Raw genomic sequence first — 21,084 nt, 5'->3', positions numbered from 1 at the left:
TAGACCTTCAAATCTTCAAGTCAATTCAACAACTATTTTGATAATTGATTAATCACTTTAGTCATTTTTCAAACAAAGACACAGATTTGTTTGGTAAAGTTTATAAAATGCAATGACTTTTTTTTGTTTAGTTTGTTTTTCCATGTGTTATATTTGATTGCAAAATTGGTTTTTGATTGGTGGTCAAATAAAACAAGCTATTTGTGTACAACATCTTGAGCTCTGGGGAATTATGACGGACACCTTTCACGATTTACTGACATTTTAAAGATAAAAGAATTAATTAAGAAAATAATCTGCTGTTAGTTGCAGCCCCGATTCATTTTTCTTCAAGACAGTAGTATGCAAAGTGTCTGTTTTACACAAAAATAGACATCAGACACCCTCATTATTTGTCAGTTGATTTCATAAATAGATCATAAATGTATACAAACATAAATCAAACAGTGATCACACTGACCTGGAGCAGCATCAGCAGTAGTGAGGTGAACCACAGGGACCAGAAATAACTGTGAACTTTACATTTCAGCATTTTGATTGTCCTTCAAATCCTCAGACAGAGCAAACACCACCATAATCCTGAGGCTGAGGTAGAAGATATGAGTTTAGATTCACCAGTTAAAGGTAGATATTGGAAAAATCCTTCAGTTTTATCTTCAGCGTAGAAGAAATCCTTCTGGAAAATTAAAGAAAGCAGCTGGAAAACAACTAGTTAAACATCTGTTTTTGTGTCTGAAAACAGGATAATTCCTTATTTGACTGGAGTAGTTTTCATTTTTTCCAGATATTTCGTCTCCTTTGTTCCCTGTCTCTTCTCTGTCTCATGTCCATCCTCATCTCAAACCTCTCAGGCTTCAAACTCAGTCTTTCCTCTCTTTTCACTGGACTCCCTGCCTGTCTCACCAGCTGTATGTCTCTCTTCCTGCCTGTCTCCCTCTCTGTCTGTCTCGCTGTCGGTCAGACTCTATAGTGTCGAGGTTGGGAGTCACTAACGGACTTCCTCAATCAAGCCAAAAGCTCTGTGAGTCACTGCAAAGGCACGACTTCAAACCCTGGCTGGATGGAGGCTATAAATAGTCATGTAACTACAATAGCAGTGCACCTACCTGCACAACAGAGGTAGATGTTAAAAATAGAGACGAGCGTTTGATTAATTCCCACTGAGATGGGATCGTCGTGGAGTTCAAAATTTGCTCTGTCTCTTTTTTTCGTGACAATGTCATCTTTTGATGCGACTCTTTTGGGTGTAAATTTAGTTTTGGATCTATATTAAATCCCCCCCCATGGTTTCTATTGGTTCTGGTGTTACTGATGAATAGTGTTGGAATTAAAATTTATGACAACAGCTCAGTAAGTCTCACAGTACAGAAATCACAGATCACAACAAACTGAATTATCTATGAGTCTTTCCCCATTGATTGGACAAATCAAAACATTTGAAGACGTAATCAAGGACCTGTGGGAAACTGACTTGTGCATTCTTCACTCTATTCTGACATTTGACAGACAAAACGATTAAATTAATTATCACTTAACCCAGAAAAATGGGATGTATTATGATTTTAGCCTTTTTTTTCTTTCTTTTTTTAGCAAAAATCCAAAAAACACCCTGCTCTACCCTCTCTAGATTTGATAATAGTAAATAGAATCTCTTGGCTCTGTTTTACAGCTGTTGGAATAAACTACATCATTTGGCAGTAATTATTCAAAATATAGTGGTACGCTTTTGATAATTTTAATTGCCAGAAAAACTTAGAGGATCTTTGGTAACATTTTATTGTACAAGTCTGTAATTTCCTAATTATTTCTATGGAGGTTTTGTGGAAAACAAAATATGTAATTCGGTACCCATCAGTGTAAAAGGAAAATAAAAGAGAGAAATGCTCAGTTTAAACCCACACAAATATGAATTAATTATTTTATTTTTTGTTGAACTTAATGTTTGCCTGTAGACCAATTTTGCATTTTTTTGTGTACAAAATAAAATATTCTCTAAGTCTCTCTCTGCTCTCTCTTGGTCCAGATTACACAGTTCTTTCTAGTTCTTAATGAACCTATAAAATAAGAAATTTGAGCAAATTAAGTTTCTGTGGTGTTTATTAAATTTTAAAGTCTCGCCCAGTTTCCATGACAGAGGTTGAATCTGACCCACAAAAAGACGGAGGTGACTTTTCTATTACACAGTATTACAGGTTAAAGACCAAACTTCTTTTGTTTCAGTTAGTCTGAGTTACATTTAGCCATCCACACCTCTTTCCTTCCTTCCTGCTCCCTCCTCTCTCTCTGTCTGACTTTCTCCCGTTATATGACACATACTTAGTTTCTAGGAACAATGTTCAGCTTCAGCTCCACACAAGCATAATCGTCATATTTCACCATCTAGAATCATAGGATGGGGGGTGATTACAACCAATGCCAAGCTGGCATTTTCAGATTTACACAATTTGGAGGCAGTTTTGGAAAAACTCAATTTTTGGGGAAGAAAAACACTATTTTAGAATTACGAATTTATCCAGCTTTGTGTGGACATGGTTGAAGTGTTATTGTAGCTCAAGTCAAAAAGTCTACTCCTTTAACATAAAATTGGTGACTTGGCTTTGTGCAAAAAAAATTCCTCTCAAATGAATCTTTATTTGGTGACTGAAACGATCTTGATTTGTCAAGACAATTAAATATGGGCTGATTAAATTACGTTATATTTATAATACTTGGTTTTATTGTTGTTTAATAACCACTATACCAAATTCCCATTCTTATCTCTAGTGAAATGTCACCTTACCCAAGGAACCATAGTCAGAGTGTTTGGTAGGACCCAGTTCCTGGGTCTTGGGTTCTGGTTGACAACCACAGCTCAATCAAATTTGATTTTCCCAGGTCCAAGCAGTCAGTCAGTCAGTCCCAGACAAGAGTCAGAGCTCCACTGTTTTTATGTCCAGTGTTTTTATGTACAGGTTACAGGTAACAGTATATATGTAGATAGAGTAGATAAAGAGGTTACAGCACTACTCAGTGGCTAATGTTCCCAACTAGTACAACATTCAAGTTGATTAGTAATACATTAAGAAAACCACGTACAGTACGTACACTAATTAGCATCAGGTGTACTCTGACTGAGCTGTAATGCCCACACAGAAGAAGTTTAAAGAGACGCTAACATTTTTAATTTTAATGTTGCAGTTTTTCTTTCAAAGTTTTTTTAATCTTAAAAAAATGTTTTTTTCTTTCAAACTTTTAACACATTAAACCATCCTGAAATTCTCTTGTTGATTATTCTTTATTAGATATGAAACATGTGTCTGGATAATTTTTAGCTGATTAACAGAAGCAATTAATCTGACCAACACTATCTATTAACTACTATTGTCAGCATGTTTACATTGACACAAACATCTTGGCTAGTTAGTCAGACAATTGTTCTATTTCTTGGGTTAAGGGGTTAACTGCATATTCTCAGTCTCAATAGAAATAGTATTCATTGATCATTATTTGCAGGAGAAATAAGAAAGTACTAAAAGCTGTTACAACCTAGCCAGCTAGTATCTAACCATCTTGCTGATTAGCAAAATTTTGCTCATTACCAATAGAAAAATGTGTTGCAGAGTATTCATTATAACAACTTCAAACCCTTCTGTGAGGAAAATTTTGTTTTGTAGGCTAGCTAAATATTTTTCTTTTACTCGATAAAATCCCTAAAATAACTGTTACATGAGCTAAATTTGTTTCTTTTACTAGTGAAATACTAGCTAAATTTACCCAAAGAACTAATTTTTACAAGAGCTAAAATCTGTTATTTCACCACCTGGTGTTTTTTTTTTCTTTTGATGTTATGGTACAGGTATCATGTTTATTTTAACAGCTTTTTCTTCAGTTGCCAAATTAGTAAATGTAAAATTAAAGTAAATACAGATTTTTTTCTCTACAATGTGACAACAGCATGAAAACTCTCTAAAACTGAAAATGTTTAGCGTCACTTCAACCTCCATCAACAGTCAACAACAATAAAGTACAGGACATCAACCACCACCTACTGTACATACACAATACTACGTCAGAGGCAGTGTGTGTTGTTGTACCCGCTGCTGCAGTGGGCATGGAGGCTGGGCTCAACTCACTTTCACTTCAGTCAGTTCAAACAGACAATTACATCACTATCACACTGTAACATGTCAGGTTTTGACCATTTGGAGTTTGGAAATTGATCCAATTTGAATTGGCTAAAGCGAAACATGGGTTGATAGTCCCAGGAGGCATGTTGGACATGTAGACAAACAAACACAGGTCCAAAGTCTCTTGATTGTATCACAAGTAAAGATATAAATAAAAATATATTGGTACATAGAAAAGAAGAGTCTTCAAAGTTTTCTCTCATTTATTGTCCGTCAATGGTCCGGTTCTGACGTTCCCAGTTTTAGCAGCAAGATCTCCGTGTTTGTGGTCCGTGGATTGAAATGTAACTGCCCACATCAGTTTTAATAGCACTTTAACATGTACTGTACAATGTTGTCCCATTCACACAGACAGCAGATTAGGTGGTATTACTGTAGAAACCTCAGATCTCTAAAACAAGTAAACCTGCAGGAACTAGCAAAACCTCCTCAGTACTTTTATTTTTCATGTCTTACTCTAAAATATATAATTATATGGCAGGTATAAAAACTAAACTTCACCCCTTTCTTGGCATTTTGTTTCAGATGCACTCAAATGGTCTGGATAAGTGAATTTTTCTGATCAATGTCAATCTAAGTTAATTGGAAAACATCTCTAGACAAATAAATACTCCACTTATGCTCTAAATATCCAGTGTCTTTTATATTGTTTGTCGGTGGAAAATTTAACAAATATTGCAGGTTTGTGTTCACTTCAACTTTCTGAAAAAGTCAGAAAAAAGTCAGCTATTAATTCGCCCCAGCTCGCGCTCGATTGATAATTTAGAGATAATGAGGTTTGTACCCCAGATAGCAAGCGTTCGTGCGTGTCGACAAATGGCTGATAGCTGCTAAACACATCAAAAAACATGTAAAAACAGTATAAAAATAAAGTTATTATTACTTTGATACACCAAAATAACTCACTGACTAGATAACATAATTTACAACATCACATTGATGAAATGATTGCACCATTGTGACTTAAATTGTTTCACATTTTTGTTATAAAATAATATATCACGCAACAGGGGAATTGTCAATGCGACAGACAAGGTTAACTACTATACTGCGTGTAAACTCTGAGACCAAGCAGCACAAGTTTTTCTAAATATTGTGTCGGGAATGACTCAGCAAATTTGGCTCTGTGCTAAACTAAACTTTCACTAAAATATTAAGATATTTCAACATTATCAATTCTAAATATTGATTTAAAGTATAAACTCTGACTGAAATCAACTGACCAAAGTGCCATGCTACTTTAGAGCATGGCACTTTGATTCTGTCCATATTGTAAGATAATTGGTTCTGTAGCAGCTAGAAAAATGTTCATTTTAACAAAGATAAAAGCATTTTTCATTAGCATTCAAAAACTACAGTTCCTATTATTCTCAACACCTCTATCAAATCCTCCTAGGAGCTGTACTCATTGAAGAGTGTAAAAAATTTTTATAACAAACAAACAACAGTGGTTTAGCAGTGAAATACTAGATTTAACTGGTTTAGTAAAATATTGCAGTAGCATAGCATGCTAATAGCATGAGCTTATAGGTTAGCATCTATTTATTAACATAACAACATATGGATTAACATCAAACTACTAATGCTAGAGTGAGCCTCTATGAGATTGCTGCACTACAGGAACTTGCTTGCCAGAAGCTTATTTATCAGTACATTGGTTTGTTAGCTTTTAACATGCGTTGTATGGCTGGAGGTAGCTCCATTTGTGACCTTAGCACTCTGTAAGTTACCAGGCCACAAACATAATGTACATCTATTAAAAATTAGGGCAGCAGTGCAGTCTGTGGAAAAAGAGGTAAAAAAAAAAGTTGGTTTTATCTCTTTCTGATTACTCTTGGTTAAAACTGAAATGGGTTCTTAAACAATGTCAGTTTGTTAGCTGGCTAACCACAGTGTTAGTTCACCTTATCAACACTGTCTGGTTTAATAAAATAGCACCCTTGCTAACATATCAGAAAGTAGAATTAATGAATGTGTTTAATAAATTACTCTAATATTTGATGTTAGTTGAGATCAAAGTTCATTGATATATTTGGTAAGTTTTTTTAATAGTTGAACATCTGTGAGATCATGAAAATACCTTTGAACATAACTTGCTTTTAAATAACTTGGGGGAAAAAAAAAAGAAGGAGCTCTAGAATGGATGGTCAAAATTAAGCATTTTAAAACTCATTAAAATTTACTGGTTTGTCTGATTTATGTTGTGGGACTTTACTAATTTACTCTAGGACTACAAAATATTCACAAAAAGATCAAGCTTATTACGAATACTTATTTGACTCTAAATCCGGCACTTTTGATTTTTGGTATCCTACCTGAAAATCTATCAGAAAATAATTTGAGCTACTTAGAAATGATTTTGTTCCTCGTAGCAAAGAAAATTATTACCATCTCCTGGTTAAAGCCACAACACAGGGTCAAGATGGTAAATATCAGGGCAGCGAGGCTTCAATTGGAAATAGAAATATTAATGGAAACGTGGGCATTACTTTAACAGGCTATGCGAGTAGAAGGCATGTTTGATTAACAGCATCCTTAGTATCCTTACTATATAATCATTAGTCATGAATATATAGTTTATTAGTTATTGTTGATTTTGTCTGTCTGTATTTGTAAGTTGTCTTGTTATACCATGTGTTAAACTGAAGGTTAGTGAAGGAAATGCAATGTGTCCAAATCACAGAGTAACGGGTGGTGTGCTGAAGTCACAAATAGGCTGGAAGGGTTGGTTCAACAGTGGTATAGTAGCTTCACCAAAGGTACAACCAGCTAACAGTCATTTTCCAATAACCTTTCATATAAGAACACAATGTTAAAAAATAATTTTAAAATCCTATAAGACACAGAAACACAGTAGTGTTATTGAACAATGTACCATCAATTTCAGTCTAACTATTTCTACATCTCCATGACAGAAAAGAGGTAACAAGACAGTCTGGTTAGTTAAAAGCCACGTGATCTGACAGTCAGTTGGTTAAGAGAAGTGAAGTGGACAGGTTTCTCAAGTCCCTCTGAAGAACCGCTCGCTGACAAAACACAAGAAGAAACAGCAGAGAGGAAGGAGAAAAAGAAGAAGAAGAACGGATACATTCCATTTTCAGAAATTTACCTTTCCTCTTTCCTTCAACAGACTCCGCCCACAACAGTCCTCATTGGTTGTCCGTGTTGTCCATCAAACTCAAGGACCTCATCCAGAATCCCCTATTCTAAGAGAAATCCCAAATCTCAGTGATCATACCTGCTAAGGACTCACTATGTCAGCACACTTCACGGTTAAAGCAGACGTCTCCTGTGGCGGTGAACACTCATTGGCCAGTTTCTGCGGAGAGGCGGGCCTCGTACAGGCTCAGTGCATGATGGACAAACTCATACTGCTCACCCGTCTGGATCATACCACCTCTGCACATGAACAAACAGAAAGATTAGTAGTTACTGTAATAATGATATTAACAGAAACTAAAACACTACCATCATTTCTATTCCTCAGTTTCTGCCAAATTTGAAGACCTTCTCTTGTCGACTCTGAGGCAGAAAGATCAGTGTGTCTGTTTGCGTTACCTGTCGGCTCGGAGCTGGCATGTGATACTCAGCACATCCACCACTCCCTCCAACTGCAGCTGCCGACAGCCTATTGTTGTAGCAATGAAGCAGCCGGTCCGGCCAATCCCAGCACTGCAAGGAGAGGAGCGTGGCTGATGGAGTTATTTCAAACATTTTTCAGTTGTAGAAGAAAAAAGCTTGTTCCCACTATTTTTACCTGCAGTGGACAATAACTGGTCCCATGGCGGCGGCTGTTCGTCTCTCCGCCTCAACATCAGCCATCAGCTGCAGCAGTGGCAAAGCAGAGTCTGGGGTTTTGTGGTCAGGCCACGATGTGTACCAGTAATGCTGCAGCACGCGGGTTTGATTCCCACACTGGACAAAAACACACACAAAACATAATAGTCTAAAGCCCCATCTTTAAACAAATGCACAGGACAAACCAGAAATGGAAAGATTTTTTTAAGTGTGTGTACCTTGAGTGTGAGGCTGCGAGTTGTGTAGTGTTCACACTCTCTGATGCTGTTTACCAACACTTCAACCTTCCCATAGATCCCCCTCTTCTCCGGCCAATAGAGAACACATTTCTACAAAGACCAGAGAGAAAAAATGTCAGTTAAAAGATCATTGCTGTTTGTTTTGCATGTTTAACTTGTTAAGTAAAGTTTATCTATTAACTAGTTTTTACTTAACTGCAACATAATTTACAATTTTTGTCTCAAAAACTTAAACACAATGAGCTGGTACTTAACTGGATCAACTGACACTTTCTCTCGACTTTGCATATAATTAGTATGTAATTGCATCCTGCCTTTCTTGGAAATATCCTGGTAAGTTTTTTAGGAACATTTCCAGGAAATTCAGGGCCAGTGTGTTACCAAACATTTTTGAGATTTTTCTGCATTTCCACTCAGGTTTTTTCATGTGCAAACAGAAAATGTGCGTGAAAACAGGAGGATGAAAATCCTCCTGATGAAACATGTCTTGAGTAACTTCTCGTCTTTAAGTGCACTGGTTTTAAACCAGTTCCAGCTCATACATAAAATAAAGTTCTACTTTCTCTCTGTCTCTCATCTTTATTCACGTCTTTGTTTTTGAGGTTTCAATTTTATCAGATTACCTCATTCTTCTCTTTCAGTTTGGTGATCATGACGATGACTGGCGACTCCTCCTGCCATGCCATCTGCCAGAAGTCGTTCACCGTGTTCACCATGGGACCTTGAGTGGCGACGAATGCCTTCTCATCGCCTCGGTAACCCTGGGACGGGAGCCAATCACACAAAAGCGTCAACAGTGGTAGGTGAGCTGAAATACATGATCTGACAGTAGTTACAGGATCTGAACCATGCAGATACTAATTTAAAGGCCAAAACAGTTCAAACAAGTTGTTTTTAATAATGTTGTATGGAAAGTAAGAATGGACATGACCCATTTTAAGTTTTTTACTTCTTGTATTCTGGCTTTTTTGATAAAAACTTTTTTGAAAAATGTTTATCAAGAAATGGTTTTAAAAAATATATTTGACATTAAATATGCTGTTGCAAGCTACGTCTCTTTTTATTTCATTGTCATCATATTATCTATATATTTCCTGAAGTCAGTAGTTTGCATGCACAATGCAGAGAATTACCAGACAGTTTTGATTGTATTGTAGTGATCTTTCATGTGATAAATGTGCTCACTGACCTCAGACCTGCTAAAACTGGTGCAGTGTTCGTATATACAGTAAATATGAAGTGTTTAAACACAACCTCTGTTCTCCCAGGAGGTCCAACAGTTTAAAATGTTTCAGTCCAGCTTCCTGACAGGAAGTAAGTCTATTGTACCAAAGTCTGAGAGCGACATTACAGACTTCTGCAGCAGTTTACTTTCACTGTGTTTGTGTTGATGAGGAAACCAAAAGAAATAGGAAAAAAAACAGATTTAAAGGAGATTTAACAAAAAAATGTTGTTATAATTTACTGAATTAAAAGTCGGGAATGATAATAAGGTTTCTCAAGTCATACTGGACCTTGACCGAATCAATCAGGTCTCAATCACTGATAGAATCAGGAGGATAAACCTGAGTTTCTCCTGCATCAGAACTATGAGATGTTCTATGCACCACTAAAACGGTATATGCAGTGTTACCATGCACAGCTGTAAATACCCACCCGTATATAATTAGCATTAATGTAGGAGCTCAGCAGGTCGTTGCAGCTCTTGGACTTCAGAATCACTCTGGAGTGAGGATCTAGGACACACAGCAAGGAGAGGAGGTGAGGACACAAGTAAGGGAGCAAAAGAGACAAAGGAAGGAAAGAGGGCAAAGATGTAGTTATGGAATTTACATTTAACTAGAGACACTCCCAGTCCTGTTTCCCTCTTCTCTGGTAGTGTCTTGGTCATAGCTGCCTGTTAGACTCAGTCTTTGACTGAGCTTATTTGAAGATTTAGCTTAAAACTAGTTTTAAACTTCAAGGTGTCCATTTTAGACTCTTTTTAGACCTGTTATAAACTAGGTCTTCTGGGTGTTTCAGGTTTACTTTTTAAATTGATGCTAAGCTGCTTTTAGATTCCACTTTACTTGATGTCTACTACCTGTTAGACTTAAGTGTCAAATTTAAGGCTACATCTACACTATGTTTTAGTTTTAAAACTCATCACTGTGCTATGGTTACACCTGGTGTCCAAACTACTCAAGCCCCTAAAATTGAGTCTTTTGGAGATGCTGCTCAACCTGTTTTAGTTTGAAAACTTCTGGGCTGCATTTAAGTCTGGATGGACAGAAACAAAGACACAGATGCCCACATTCACTTCCTGAATGGCTCTCATCGGTCATGACATATCCTACCCTGATTGGTCACACTCCAATCACATGACCAATTTCAGTCTCAACTACCAGTGGTGAATATAACATGGATAACGTATTTCTGACTTTGGTGTTTTTGCTAGTGGCTGTTGTGCAGGTAAATTCTTCATTTTATAATGCTATAACTGCCTACATACACAGGAGGGAAGCTGTTTTTCAAGCGATCTGTGGCAGTTCCCGTGTCCATAAGGTAGTCTGGACGGAGATTATTTCTGATATGAAGTTAAAATGCTTGACTGGACTGAGTCGTTTTCATTTTACAACACAGTATAAAAATGAAAATGTATTAGTGTGGACACAGGTCAAGACTTTGTGTTAATCATTTAATTTACTTTTCAATGTTCTGATTGATGCAAATATACCATATAGATAAACTTACCTTGCCTTATTTTTAACTTACATACATTTCACTTTTAGACTCAGAATTTATTTTATTCAAACACATCTTTGACTTGTGTTTGAGCCTCTCTCAGACTCTGTCTTGACTTGAACTTGACCACAGCCCTGTACAGAGCAGTGACCACTTCAGAAAAGACAACGATTCAGAAACTGGAACACAGGAAGAAGTTTGACTGACAGCAGCTCTAGATGAGCATTCCTCACCCTTGATTGGCCAGAAGGAAGGAAGAAACACCACAACCCCCCAAACTCACCCCCGTCCACTGTTGTATTGATAACCCCTCCCCCTCGCCAAAACATGAGCCCACAAACCAAAAACTCGAATTGTGTCTGTGTGTTACATAATGTGTTAATCAGGCTGTGGTTGGCTGGCAGTGTGAGAACAAACTGTGCTCCGAGGAAGATGTATTGTTCCAGTGTGTGTGTTCGTGTGTGTGCTTAGGGATGAGGGAGGTGCGATATTAGCTGTCCTTGAGGTTGTTGGCCTCTGACTTTAAACCCCTCCCACATACTAAAACAGCCTCCCGCTTCAACAGGAAATGAGACATAAGGACTGTTTTATTAGTGTTTCTGTCTCTTAGCAACTGAGATTATTTCTTTCTAATCACACACATGGAAGTTTGTGTCTGAGCAGGAATGTGAGGCTCTGTTACTGTAACTGTACACTGTTTTATTCTTTATGTGGCTTGCATGTGCAGCACCTGTACTCAAGACAATTAAAGTTTATCTTATCCTATATCTTGTGATGCTAACAAAACACACAGAGTACTCACTCGGTAGTATGGTTTTGTATCTGTTCTTGGTTCCATGGTTTGGAATATCCAGCTCCTTGGGATCAATGAAATTCATTGGAATTTCCTGAGATGAGAGAGAAGTCCACCATTAGAAATTTAACCAGTCATATATATATACATATATATATATATATATATATATATATATATATATATATATATATATATAATATATATATATATATATATATATTATATATATTATGTTTCTTACATAATAACAAACCACTTTGACAGTTCGACGTCAAATCCCACATAATCCATAATTTTACACAATCAGTACTATATGCTGTTTTTACAGGTAAGGTAATGTACATAAATCAGACTGATGATAACCTTTATTTATACTTTACAAACCCAATTTACAAACTGCTTCACACAACACAGCAACAACAAAAAATTAAAAAAATAACAAATGAATATACAACTGGTAAAAGGAAGTCCTGCAAAATAGTAGTGTAGAAAGTAGAAACAAAAATATGAATATGAATACAGATATGTGTTTTAATATGACAGTGTGGAAAAACAAAAAACACTGTCAAGATGGAGTTTTTATAAAATATTTTCTGTATTATTTTCTTTGCATTTTGTCACTTTCCAGCATGAACATGCAACAGCATGACATTTGCTAATAGAGACACACTAACAGAGGAATTTAAAGTTTCTTCCTAAATGAAAATACATCCACAGTGTGACGCAGCGAGTCAGGACCTGATTTTGTGTAGCTGCTGCTTACTGGGGAGGTTCTCCTTTATCAACAGAACAACAACAAACAGACAGTATCATCTATGGTGTCGCTCAGTCCTACAGCCTTGTGACCTTTGGCCTTGCGGTTTTATGATCATTCTGCCTTAACATTTAAATTCAAGAAGGAAAGTGAAACTTGAGTTTTTACGTACGGTGAACTCGGCATGCAGCTTGTGCGTGTTGTTGATGATGTCTCGGAGCTGCTGTCTCGTCAGTGGGCGGCCAGCAGACAGCAGGTATTCCCTCGTCGCCGACTCTTTGGGGGTTACAACGGCAACACTGAGGGGCTCTACAGAGCCGAGAGCCGACATGTCCAACACCAGAGAGACATTAGAGCCACGTCTGGAGGGGGAAGAAAGGTAGATAGAAAAAGAAGAAATGATGTTAGAACCAGACAAAGTTTCTCTTCTCTTTCACAGACATAAAAGTTTTCTAAAGATCTAATAAAACAAGCAGGAAATGCATCTCTTTCTCTACCAGATGAAGAGATTCAAATAATAAATAATCTTTATTTCAGCTCAAATTGAACCTTTTCTCTTGACAGTTTTTTAACAGTATCTGTCCTGGATGTGGTGCACAGCAAAGGGGCAAAATGACTGTAATCAAAATGATTATAGAACAATAACCTTTATTCTGGGTACATTATTTTTTGACTAGTGCATAAGGTGTTATGGCGTTAATATCCAACCACACCTGTTTACAGTTATAAAAAAATTAACATGGAGCACCACTTCTAAACTACACGCCCAGACTTGTGTAGTTTTTGGTGATTCACATTAAGAGTGGCTTCCCTGTTGACGGTCAGTCTAGTTTATATCATTTACATTTACTCATTTGGCAGATACTTTTATCCAAAGCAACAAGAGATTCTTGAAAATAGAGAGCGGGACACTCCCAGTCTGATAGTATTTGGGAGCTGGTTCCACCATCAGGGAACCACAAACCAGAACAGTCTGGACTGAGAACGCCTTATCTGCAGGGGTGGTGATGCCAGACAACGATCTTTGGCAGAACACAGCGTCTGAGAAGGATCATAAGTCTGTATTGACTGAGTTCAAGAAGATGGTGCAGACCCAGAAGTCTCCCTTGATTCAGGCAGCCATTGAGAGCCAGTGGACGTCAATATGATACTGTAAATACAGTCTATGCCTCCATTTCTAACAAACATTGCATTTCCATTACAATAAAACTGTCACTGTTCAAAACAAGGTCAGATAAATTTATCACAAACACTTTAATGCAAATTTCTGTTGCAGAAGCAAAAAACACTGAACTTGATTCAGTCTAAAAGCTGAAATAGTTTCTATGAGGAACAAAAGAAGAAGACAGAGAAGACAGACAAGGTGTGCTCTGCTTTGATGGGATGAGTGTGGGTGGAGTGTCGTCTAGCTACGTGTCGGACGGTTTCCTCTCCAGGATGCTGTTTCTTCCTATTCGTCTGATTGCTGATTGGCTGCCATCCAGAGTGGACAACACACACACACACACACACACACACACACACACACACACACACACACACACAAGAGACACACACCAAGAAAAACATCCTGTTCTTACTCTGAGCCTGAAATCTTCCTCCCTCTCTCACCTTAAGAAACAGAGATTGTTCTCCTCACTTTAACACCCTCGCTCTGAACGCTGATGTAACTAGAACAAAATGGCCTCTGAGGTCAGAATATGCGGACGCGCTGCCCGTTAACGGAAGAGTTACGAGCAGCAGATAAAGGCTAAAGTGCTTGACACTGAGCTTAGGCCCAGATAAAGATGTTTTCTTTGCAGTTATGAAACTACTTAAGAGGGAAATGAGCTGCAGCCAAATTTTAAAGCAACATTCTCTGTACAAACCCACTGATCTCTTCAAACATGTCGGAGTTTGAAAAATGAGGTCAGGTGTTATTCAACCAACAAAATCCAGGTTTCTCACAACCAAACTTGTACTGTACTCAGTCTTCACACAAATTCTACTTTGTTTGATGCCTCGAAGTCTCTGATTCTTCATGTCCAAGAGCTAAAAACTCCTCATTATTTTCACCACAAGACTTTCTTAAACAAAACATACCCAAGAACTCCAAAAACTCAAGTAGTTTTATTTTCGATTGCCTGATTTCTTGATAGATTGAGAGTAGGGTTTCGACTGTAGTAAGACTGAAGAACATTAACCTTTTCAGGCTTGTGCATAAAAATGTGGGTGTCAGGTTAAACAGGTTAAAGACTCAAAAGAATGATTGTCTCTAACTTAAAGCTGTAGTGAAACCAGAAACCAGTCTTTTCCAGTCTCAAAAGGAACTTTTTAAGTCGATGTTTCCTCTGATCTGTTGTCATGAGTTTGTATGAATTGCAGCACACACTTAAGTATATTACTTCACATATGGAAGTCCATTTCTGCCAGAAAGAGATAGAAATACATGAAATGTTGGAAATAACAAATGTAAGTCAAGTTTATGAGAAAATTAATCACATTTATGGCATTTACAAAGACAGAAATATGTAATTTTAAGTCAAATGTTAGAAATTCATGAGATTATTTTGAGATTTAGTGATTTATTTTATTAAAATTATAACATATTATGTGATTAATTTATGTGCTTTTATTTATCTAAATGCTGAAATTTACCAAGTCAGAATAAGGAATTTTGACATGACAAGTCTAAATTAAAAAATCCTTAATCAACATCATGAGATTTAACAGGTCAAAGTTTTGACCTTTATCAAGTGAAAACTTTCACATTTACAATGATGATTTAAAATGATTTTATTTTTTTTTATTTTTTTTAGTTGGAGACTTCAGTGGTCAAAATTGAGGTAGTGAGAATAACAGTAAGTAAACAATTTCAACTTCCATATCACAGAGGAAGATAAATTGATGGTAGTCTTTGGAAAACTCTCAGCATTAGTCATGACTGTCACCAGATTAATGGGTTAAACGTGCAAAAACATGGGAGAGGTCCTTTAAGTGACATATAAGGTTAATGTGAGGAACATAAGGTTCATGTGTTCACTCAGCCTCAGACTCTAATGTATATTTTTCCATTTTACATAACAAGGACACAGAGGAAATATCCCTTCATGTAAATACCTGCCTGAGGACACGTACAGGCAGCTCTGATGGATGGTATACAACACACACACACACACACTATACATTGTTATGGAGGAAATCTGTCTGAATGTAATCCTCAAGTGCTGATATTTCTCAACTATAACACACAAACACACACCTCGTTTAAATGTACACAACTCAACACTTGACTGCTCCAGCAATCACAGGTCAGAGGTTACTGTACTCTGAATACACACACACACACACACACACACACACACACACACACAGTGTTCTTCCGTTCCTAAACAAGGTGAACAATCTGGACACTCATTAGCTGCTTTTCTGTCCAAATGTTGTGAAACTTAAAAGCTCAGTCAGTAACACTCTGCTGGCTCTCACAGCTGTTGTTGACCATTGCATGATTTCAGCCTTTGATGGGAACTGATACAAACTCCCAGTACAGGTCTACACAGGTCACAGGACTCAAACAGACCTGTGGAAACATGCATATACTAATATTTTTTTTAAATAATAAGAGTGATTCAAGAAGGACTCGAGGACGGTCAGGCCTGGTCCTAAAAGACCTGAGGAAAATGAGATCTGATCTAAAATGTACTTGAAAGAGAATTTAAACATCAACACAGCTGAAACAACATCTCTAAAACAGTTTCAATACAAACTTAAGATTATAATCTTCATGAAGGAGGATTCATCATTGTGTTCCTAATAAACTGCTAACTGAGTATTTTGTGCTGTTTTGTATTTTCTTGAGTTTCTATCTAGTAATGGCAAAATGCAACAGCTTAGGCCATGAATGCTGTGGTTCTTGATGCGTACTTGTCCCTATACAAATTAAATAATCCTGAAATAAATGGTGGCTTCTCTGCTGTCAGTTTCAGACACAGAAATATCTGGAGAACTCAGGAAAAACTAGAATCTACCTCCCTGTGGTTGTACGCCTCCACCAACCAGTCCAGTTGCACTTAAGTAGTGTGTTAATTCTTAAGTCATGTCCAAAAACATGCTTTGTGTGGCCACCCTGACCTTTGGCTACCAAAATCTTATCAGATCATTCTTGAGTCCAAGTGGATATTTCCAGATTTGTGGAATTTCCCTCGAGGTGTTACTGAGATATCATGTTCACAAGGATGAGACAGACAGACAACCTGAAAACATAACGCCTCTGGTCATGACTATCACCAGTGCAGAGTAATAAAAAGACCTTCTAACTCCAGATATTGTCTCATAATCATCATGTTACAGCACAAAACAAAACTCAGTGAAATATAGATCATTCATGACCACACAACATGACCAAACTGTTTTAGTCTGAGACACACCTTTAATTATAAACTCTGAGAGGAACAACCAGAGCTCTGAGCACCTAACATGCCTGTTTATTTTGGCATTTTCGCCTGAGAAAATTTCCTGCTGTAATTACTGAAGTTTAAAATCATCTACAGTGTTCAGTCTCTGTCCTGCAGTTAACAAACTGTGCCACTAACGTCTAGGGCTGAAGGGAAATGGTGCTTGTTAACGGTCAGTAAAATCATAAATATTGAACAAAAAACTATATTAGATATTTTTTTCAAAAATCTACTGCCCTAATCTGAACAACTAAACGAGTCACATGACAAACTATTGAGAGAGAATCTGGAGCTTTAGTTATTAGAATTGTTAAAAATGTCTATGGGGTTTTGAATGTGATTTTCTTATTTCTATAACAGAACCTGGAAGTTCTGGTCCCTCTTCAGCTCTGTTGCAGCTTACCTTTCTTGCAATCCTGCGGCAGGTTTCATCCTGAAGGGGGAGGGGCAGGGCTTAAGCTCGTTATTGGCTGTCACCGGGGCACTGCTGGTGAGAGGAGTGTGGTTGTTGCTGTTGACAACAGGGACAGGGGCAGGGCTACGAGGAGAAGTGTAATCAAAAATGTGTTGTTTTGTATTCAGTATTTTTCAAACAGGGACCTGTGAGACACATCGGTCACTGAAATTACCTGGGCAGAGGGACAACAGGTGGAGCAAGGCGGCGGCAGGCTACAATTGGCTGCTGCTGGGGAACGGGCGTGGCTACAGCTGGAGGGAGCTCAGCCTGGACCATGCTTCCTGATGTCACAACCTGGAGACAACAAGGATGCATTAAACAGTCACAATACGCTTGTTTTTACATTAAGTTAACGGTGAAACAGTTTTGGTGTCAAACGCCAACCTTGGTGCCCTTTGACCTCTGGGCAGAGTCTGGAGGGATGGTTGGGGTCAGGTGGAGGTCAGGGGGCGGAGCTTTCAGCTGTCTCTCAGAAACCTGAACCTTCTCCTTGAGTCGGTACAAAACCTGGAGATCAGAGAAGAAAAGATTTATTAAAGAGTAAGATCCTTTCTTTTTCACCAGAAACATCACTATATATCCTTGCCAGACTTCACTGACAAAAACAGGAATTTTACCGAGCATAACACAGGAGCTGCTGGAATACCACTGCCTCCATCAGTTGTTAGTGTGGTACTTATACTTACTGAATACTTCTACCGCTGAAAGCCACATAATAACACAAACAGACTATCAGATCAATCGAGACAGGGGTATTCCAGCAACTCCTTGGTTTTCTTCTTAAAAAATGAATAAACAAATGAAAATAACAAGGAAGGATTAAAGGTTTGTTAAAAATACCAAAACTTGGTATTTTCTGGCTTGTTTATTTCTTTAACAAGACATTTTCCTGATCTGAATCACAACAGTTTCCTAACTTTCAACTACATTCTATTTTGGTAAAACTTTATTTAACACTGAGCAGTTTCTTGAATAGAAAACACAAGGCTATATCATGTTTATATCTCCTAAACTAAAGGTATAGGTGTGTGTGTGTGTGTGTGTGTGTGTGTGTGTGTGTGTGTGTATGTTTTGGTATTGCTTTGTTTTCCTATTTACTATCATAAAAAAAATAAAATTCAGCTAAATTTAAAGGTGCAATTGTGGAAGTAAACAATGTCTACATTAAACAATGTCTGATCACTGTCAGTATTATTTTGCTTAATGTATCAACAGTTTCTGCTCCTGACAACATGATTCCTGCATGATTAGTATTTAAGGCGGTTTTATAGATTTGACTCCAGGATTTGATTTCACAACCTGAAGCCTGATCAGTGAGAATCAAGAACAACAGACAAGCAGCTAAACTGTGAGTGGATAGAAAACAACAGAAAAGTCTGAGACACAGGATGAATGTGGACTGATTCATCAGCATCTCTGTGCAGTGGTATCCTCCTGTGGATTAAATGTGGTACTACAACTGACTAAGAAGAAATATTTCTCTGTCTACTGTATTTACTGTGTTTATATTTACAGCAGAGTTATTTCTTTATAATTTGTTTAATTGTTTGCAGCAATTATTTTTACATCCCTGTTTATTATTTCAGTTTATTTTTCAGATTTTTTCCACTCTTTACATTGTTTTTTTATTTCATTTAAGATTTTATGTTACTTTCATTTCTCTCCCCTCTGACTTATATTCTAATATATGATGACACAGCTTGTGTTCATGTGTAACATAGAATACAAGGAGCAAGACATTGTTGTGCAACCATGTGAATAAAGGTTTTTTTCTAAATCTATTCTGTATGAGAACAAAGCAACATGCCTGTGTGTGTGTGAGTGTGTGTGTGTGTGTGGTTAAAGGCCAGGACATGTTGACCTTTGACCACAGACACAAATTGGCCTAAAGCAGTTGGGCTGTCTCAGCCAATCAGAGCGGCCAAAGTGGAAGGTTTAGTGACGAGTTGCATGATGTCAGTGATTATGCTGATCTGTGTGTGTGTGTGTGTGTGTGTATGTGTGTGTGTGGTCTTTCACTTCCATCTCTGTAAGGACATTTTGAGCCTTATTTTAAGTGGAGAGTGGTCGGTCTATGAGTACAAATAAGTGTTTGAGTATGTGTAATGCTGTATTTTACCATCAAGCAGGTAATGACGATGACAAAGACGGTGAAGAAGAGGACAACGGCGTAAAAACCCTCTCTGCTCCACACGTGATCCCTCTGCTCACCCTGCAGGACGTTTTTCTGCAGAGAGGGACGAAGGAAATTAAATGAATGACCCTGTATTTATTTTAACATTCTATTTATATTATACAACATATACAACTGTTTAAACAGAGCAGAGTGGGAAATTTCTGACAGGTGTAGCTCCCAGGGAAATCATAGTTCAACAAAAACATGTGATCTATAAATCAACCAATTTCTTCATCCCTGAAAGTTGTATAACTATGAAATCTAAATTTTTTTTTAGTGGCCTAATCTTATCTTCTATTTACACCAGAATATGACTAACTGTTTTTTGCACTTTAAAATTAATGCCCTGTTCATTCTTCAATAAACAGATTTTTTTTCCCCGAGTCTTCATTCGCCTTTTTTTGTAAACATCGCAATAAATATGGTATCATGGACTTGTTATTGAGGTATTATTGTATCGAGAGATTTTTTTTGTTTTGTGCACATCCTGACAACATTAAGAACCACTGCAGAGCAACCTGATTTGTTGTGTCTGCTCCTCACTTATACTTACAGGGTGCTCCTGATTTGTTACTGTAATATTATTACAGAAGAGCTGTCACATCTCTCACTGCAGGGAGTGAGAGTAATAATATTAATATAATCTATAAAGCTGCTCTGTTCTTCCTCCGGCTGATGGATGGGACTTTAATACTTCCATTAAACTTTTAGCAGCAGCACTCTGCTCTCTAATAATCCCAATCTATCCTCTCTGTCCGTCTGTCTCCACAGGGACTAACGAGGCTGCTTAACGAGCCACAGTTACCTAGGAGACGAAGCAGCAGGCACATTAGCGGTTTTCAAACACACACCTCAGTCGAGACCTCAGTGATGCCGAAATGTCCCAGGTGGCGGTGAAGGACCCGGACATTCAGTGATTGGATGACCTCCTCAGCGGGGCGGGGCTCTGAGATCCCCAGCCTATCAGAGGATACGAAGAGCTCGATGCCATTCTTCTTCTCCTGTAAGAGTCGTCCATTAGCCCATCAATTAAACAATCAATCAACCAGTCAAGTAGAATGTGATGTCTGAATGGTGCATGTGCGTCTTACATTCAGCCGGTTGATGTGGACGTGTCCTGCAGGAATGCCGAGTGCCGCTGCTACACCTTCCCGAAACCACCGAAGAAGACTGACGTTCAGCCTCTTCACATCCACAGCCAGGTACTGAGAGAAAGAAAGAGAGAGAGAGAGTGAGAGAGAGAGAGAGAGATTCAGTCTCAACTGAATTCTCAGAAAATCTGCAAAAAGAAAATGTGATTTAACGCTCATTTCGATTCCCCCCTCTCATGTTGACTGTTCTCCTGTTGTTGCCATTAAACCACTGAAGAAGAGGACACTATGAGATGTCATTAAAAAAGCTCCAGAACCATGAGGAAAACATGATGGAAAACTGACATTTCTGTTTGTTTCATGAGTTAATATGAGGAGGGTTCAGTTTTTATCCACACACAGCAGCAAAAACTAATGTTTTTCCCACTAAATTAATAAAGTGCATAAAAA

At 37.7% G+C, this 21,084-nt stretch overlaps 2 protein-coding genes across 4 annotated transcripts in view; both read right to left on the bottom strand.

Moving 5' to 3' along the window:
- Positions 1-2,815, bottom strand: part of ptprb (protein tyrosine phosphatase receptor type b) — a 34,845-nt gene extending 32,030 nt beyond the window's left edge. The window contains exon 1 of the mRNA XM_018702811.2: positions 461-2,815. Within this exon, the coding sequence (XP_018558327.1) occupies positions 461-532 (72 nt within the window). The 5' untranslated portion in view covers positions 533-2,815. The remainder of the gene's footprint in view (positions 1-460) is intronic.
- Positions 2,816-2,909: 94 nt separating this feature from the next.
- The window catches only part of ptprr (protein tyrosine phosphatase receptor type R), a 45,116-nt gene continuing 26,941 nt past the window's right edge, over positions 2,910-21,084 (bottom strand). For all 3 annotated transcript variants that reach the window (XM_051077739.1, XM_018702819.2, XM_018702818.2), the window contains 14 exons: positions 20,635-20,748; positions 20,395-20,544; positions 19,487-19,594; positions 17,752-17,874; positions 17,540-17,661; positions 17,314-17,448; positions 12,650-12,839; positions 11,730-11,814; positions 9,860-9,939; positions 8,827-8,964; positions 8,183-8,293; positions 7,924-8,081; positions 7,725-7,838; positions 2,910-7,565 (listed from right to left, as the gene is read on the bottom strand). In XM_051077739.1, coding sequence (XP_050933696.1) covers positions 7,472-7,565; positions 7,725-7,838; positions 7,924-8,081; positions 8,183-8,293; positions 8,827-8,964; positions 9,860-9,939; positions 11,730-11,814; positions 12,650-12,839; positions 17,314-17,448; positions 17,540-17,661; positions 17,752-17,874; positions 19,487-19,594; positions 20,395-20,544; positions 20,635-20,748 — 1,722 coding nt within the window. In that variant the 3' untranslated portion in view covers positions 2,910-7,471. The remainder of the gene's footprint in view (positions 7,566-7,724; positions 7,839-7,923; positions 8,082-8,182; positions 8,294-8,826; positions 8,965-9,859; positions 9,940-11,729; positions 11,815-12,649; positions 12,840-17,313; positions 17,449-17,539; positions 17,662-17,751; positions 17,875-19,486; positions 19,595-20,394; positions 20,545-20,634; positions 20,749-21,084) is intronic.

Source organism: Lates calcarifer, linkage group LG18, assembly GCF_001640805.2.
Source record: "Lates calcarifer isolate ASB-BC8 linkage group LG18, TLL_Latcal_v3, whole genome shotgun sequence".
Classification (NCBI taxonomy): domain Eukaryota; kingdom Metazoa; phylum Chordata; class Actinopteri; family Centropomidae; genus Lates; species Lates calcarifer.
The sequence above is the reverse complement of the archived record's forward strand: the minus strand, read 5'-3'. Positions and strand labels throughout refer to the sequence as shown.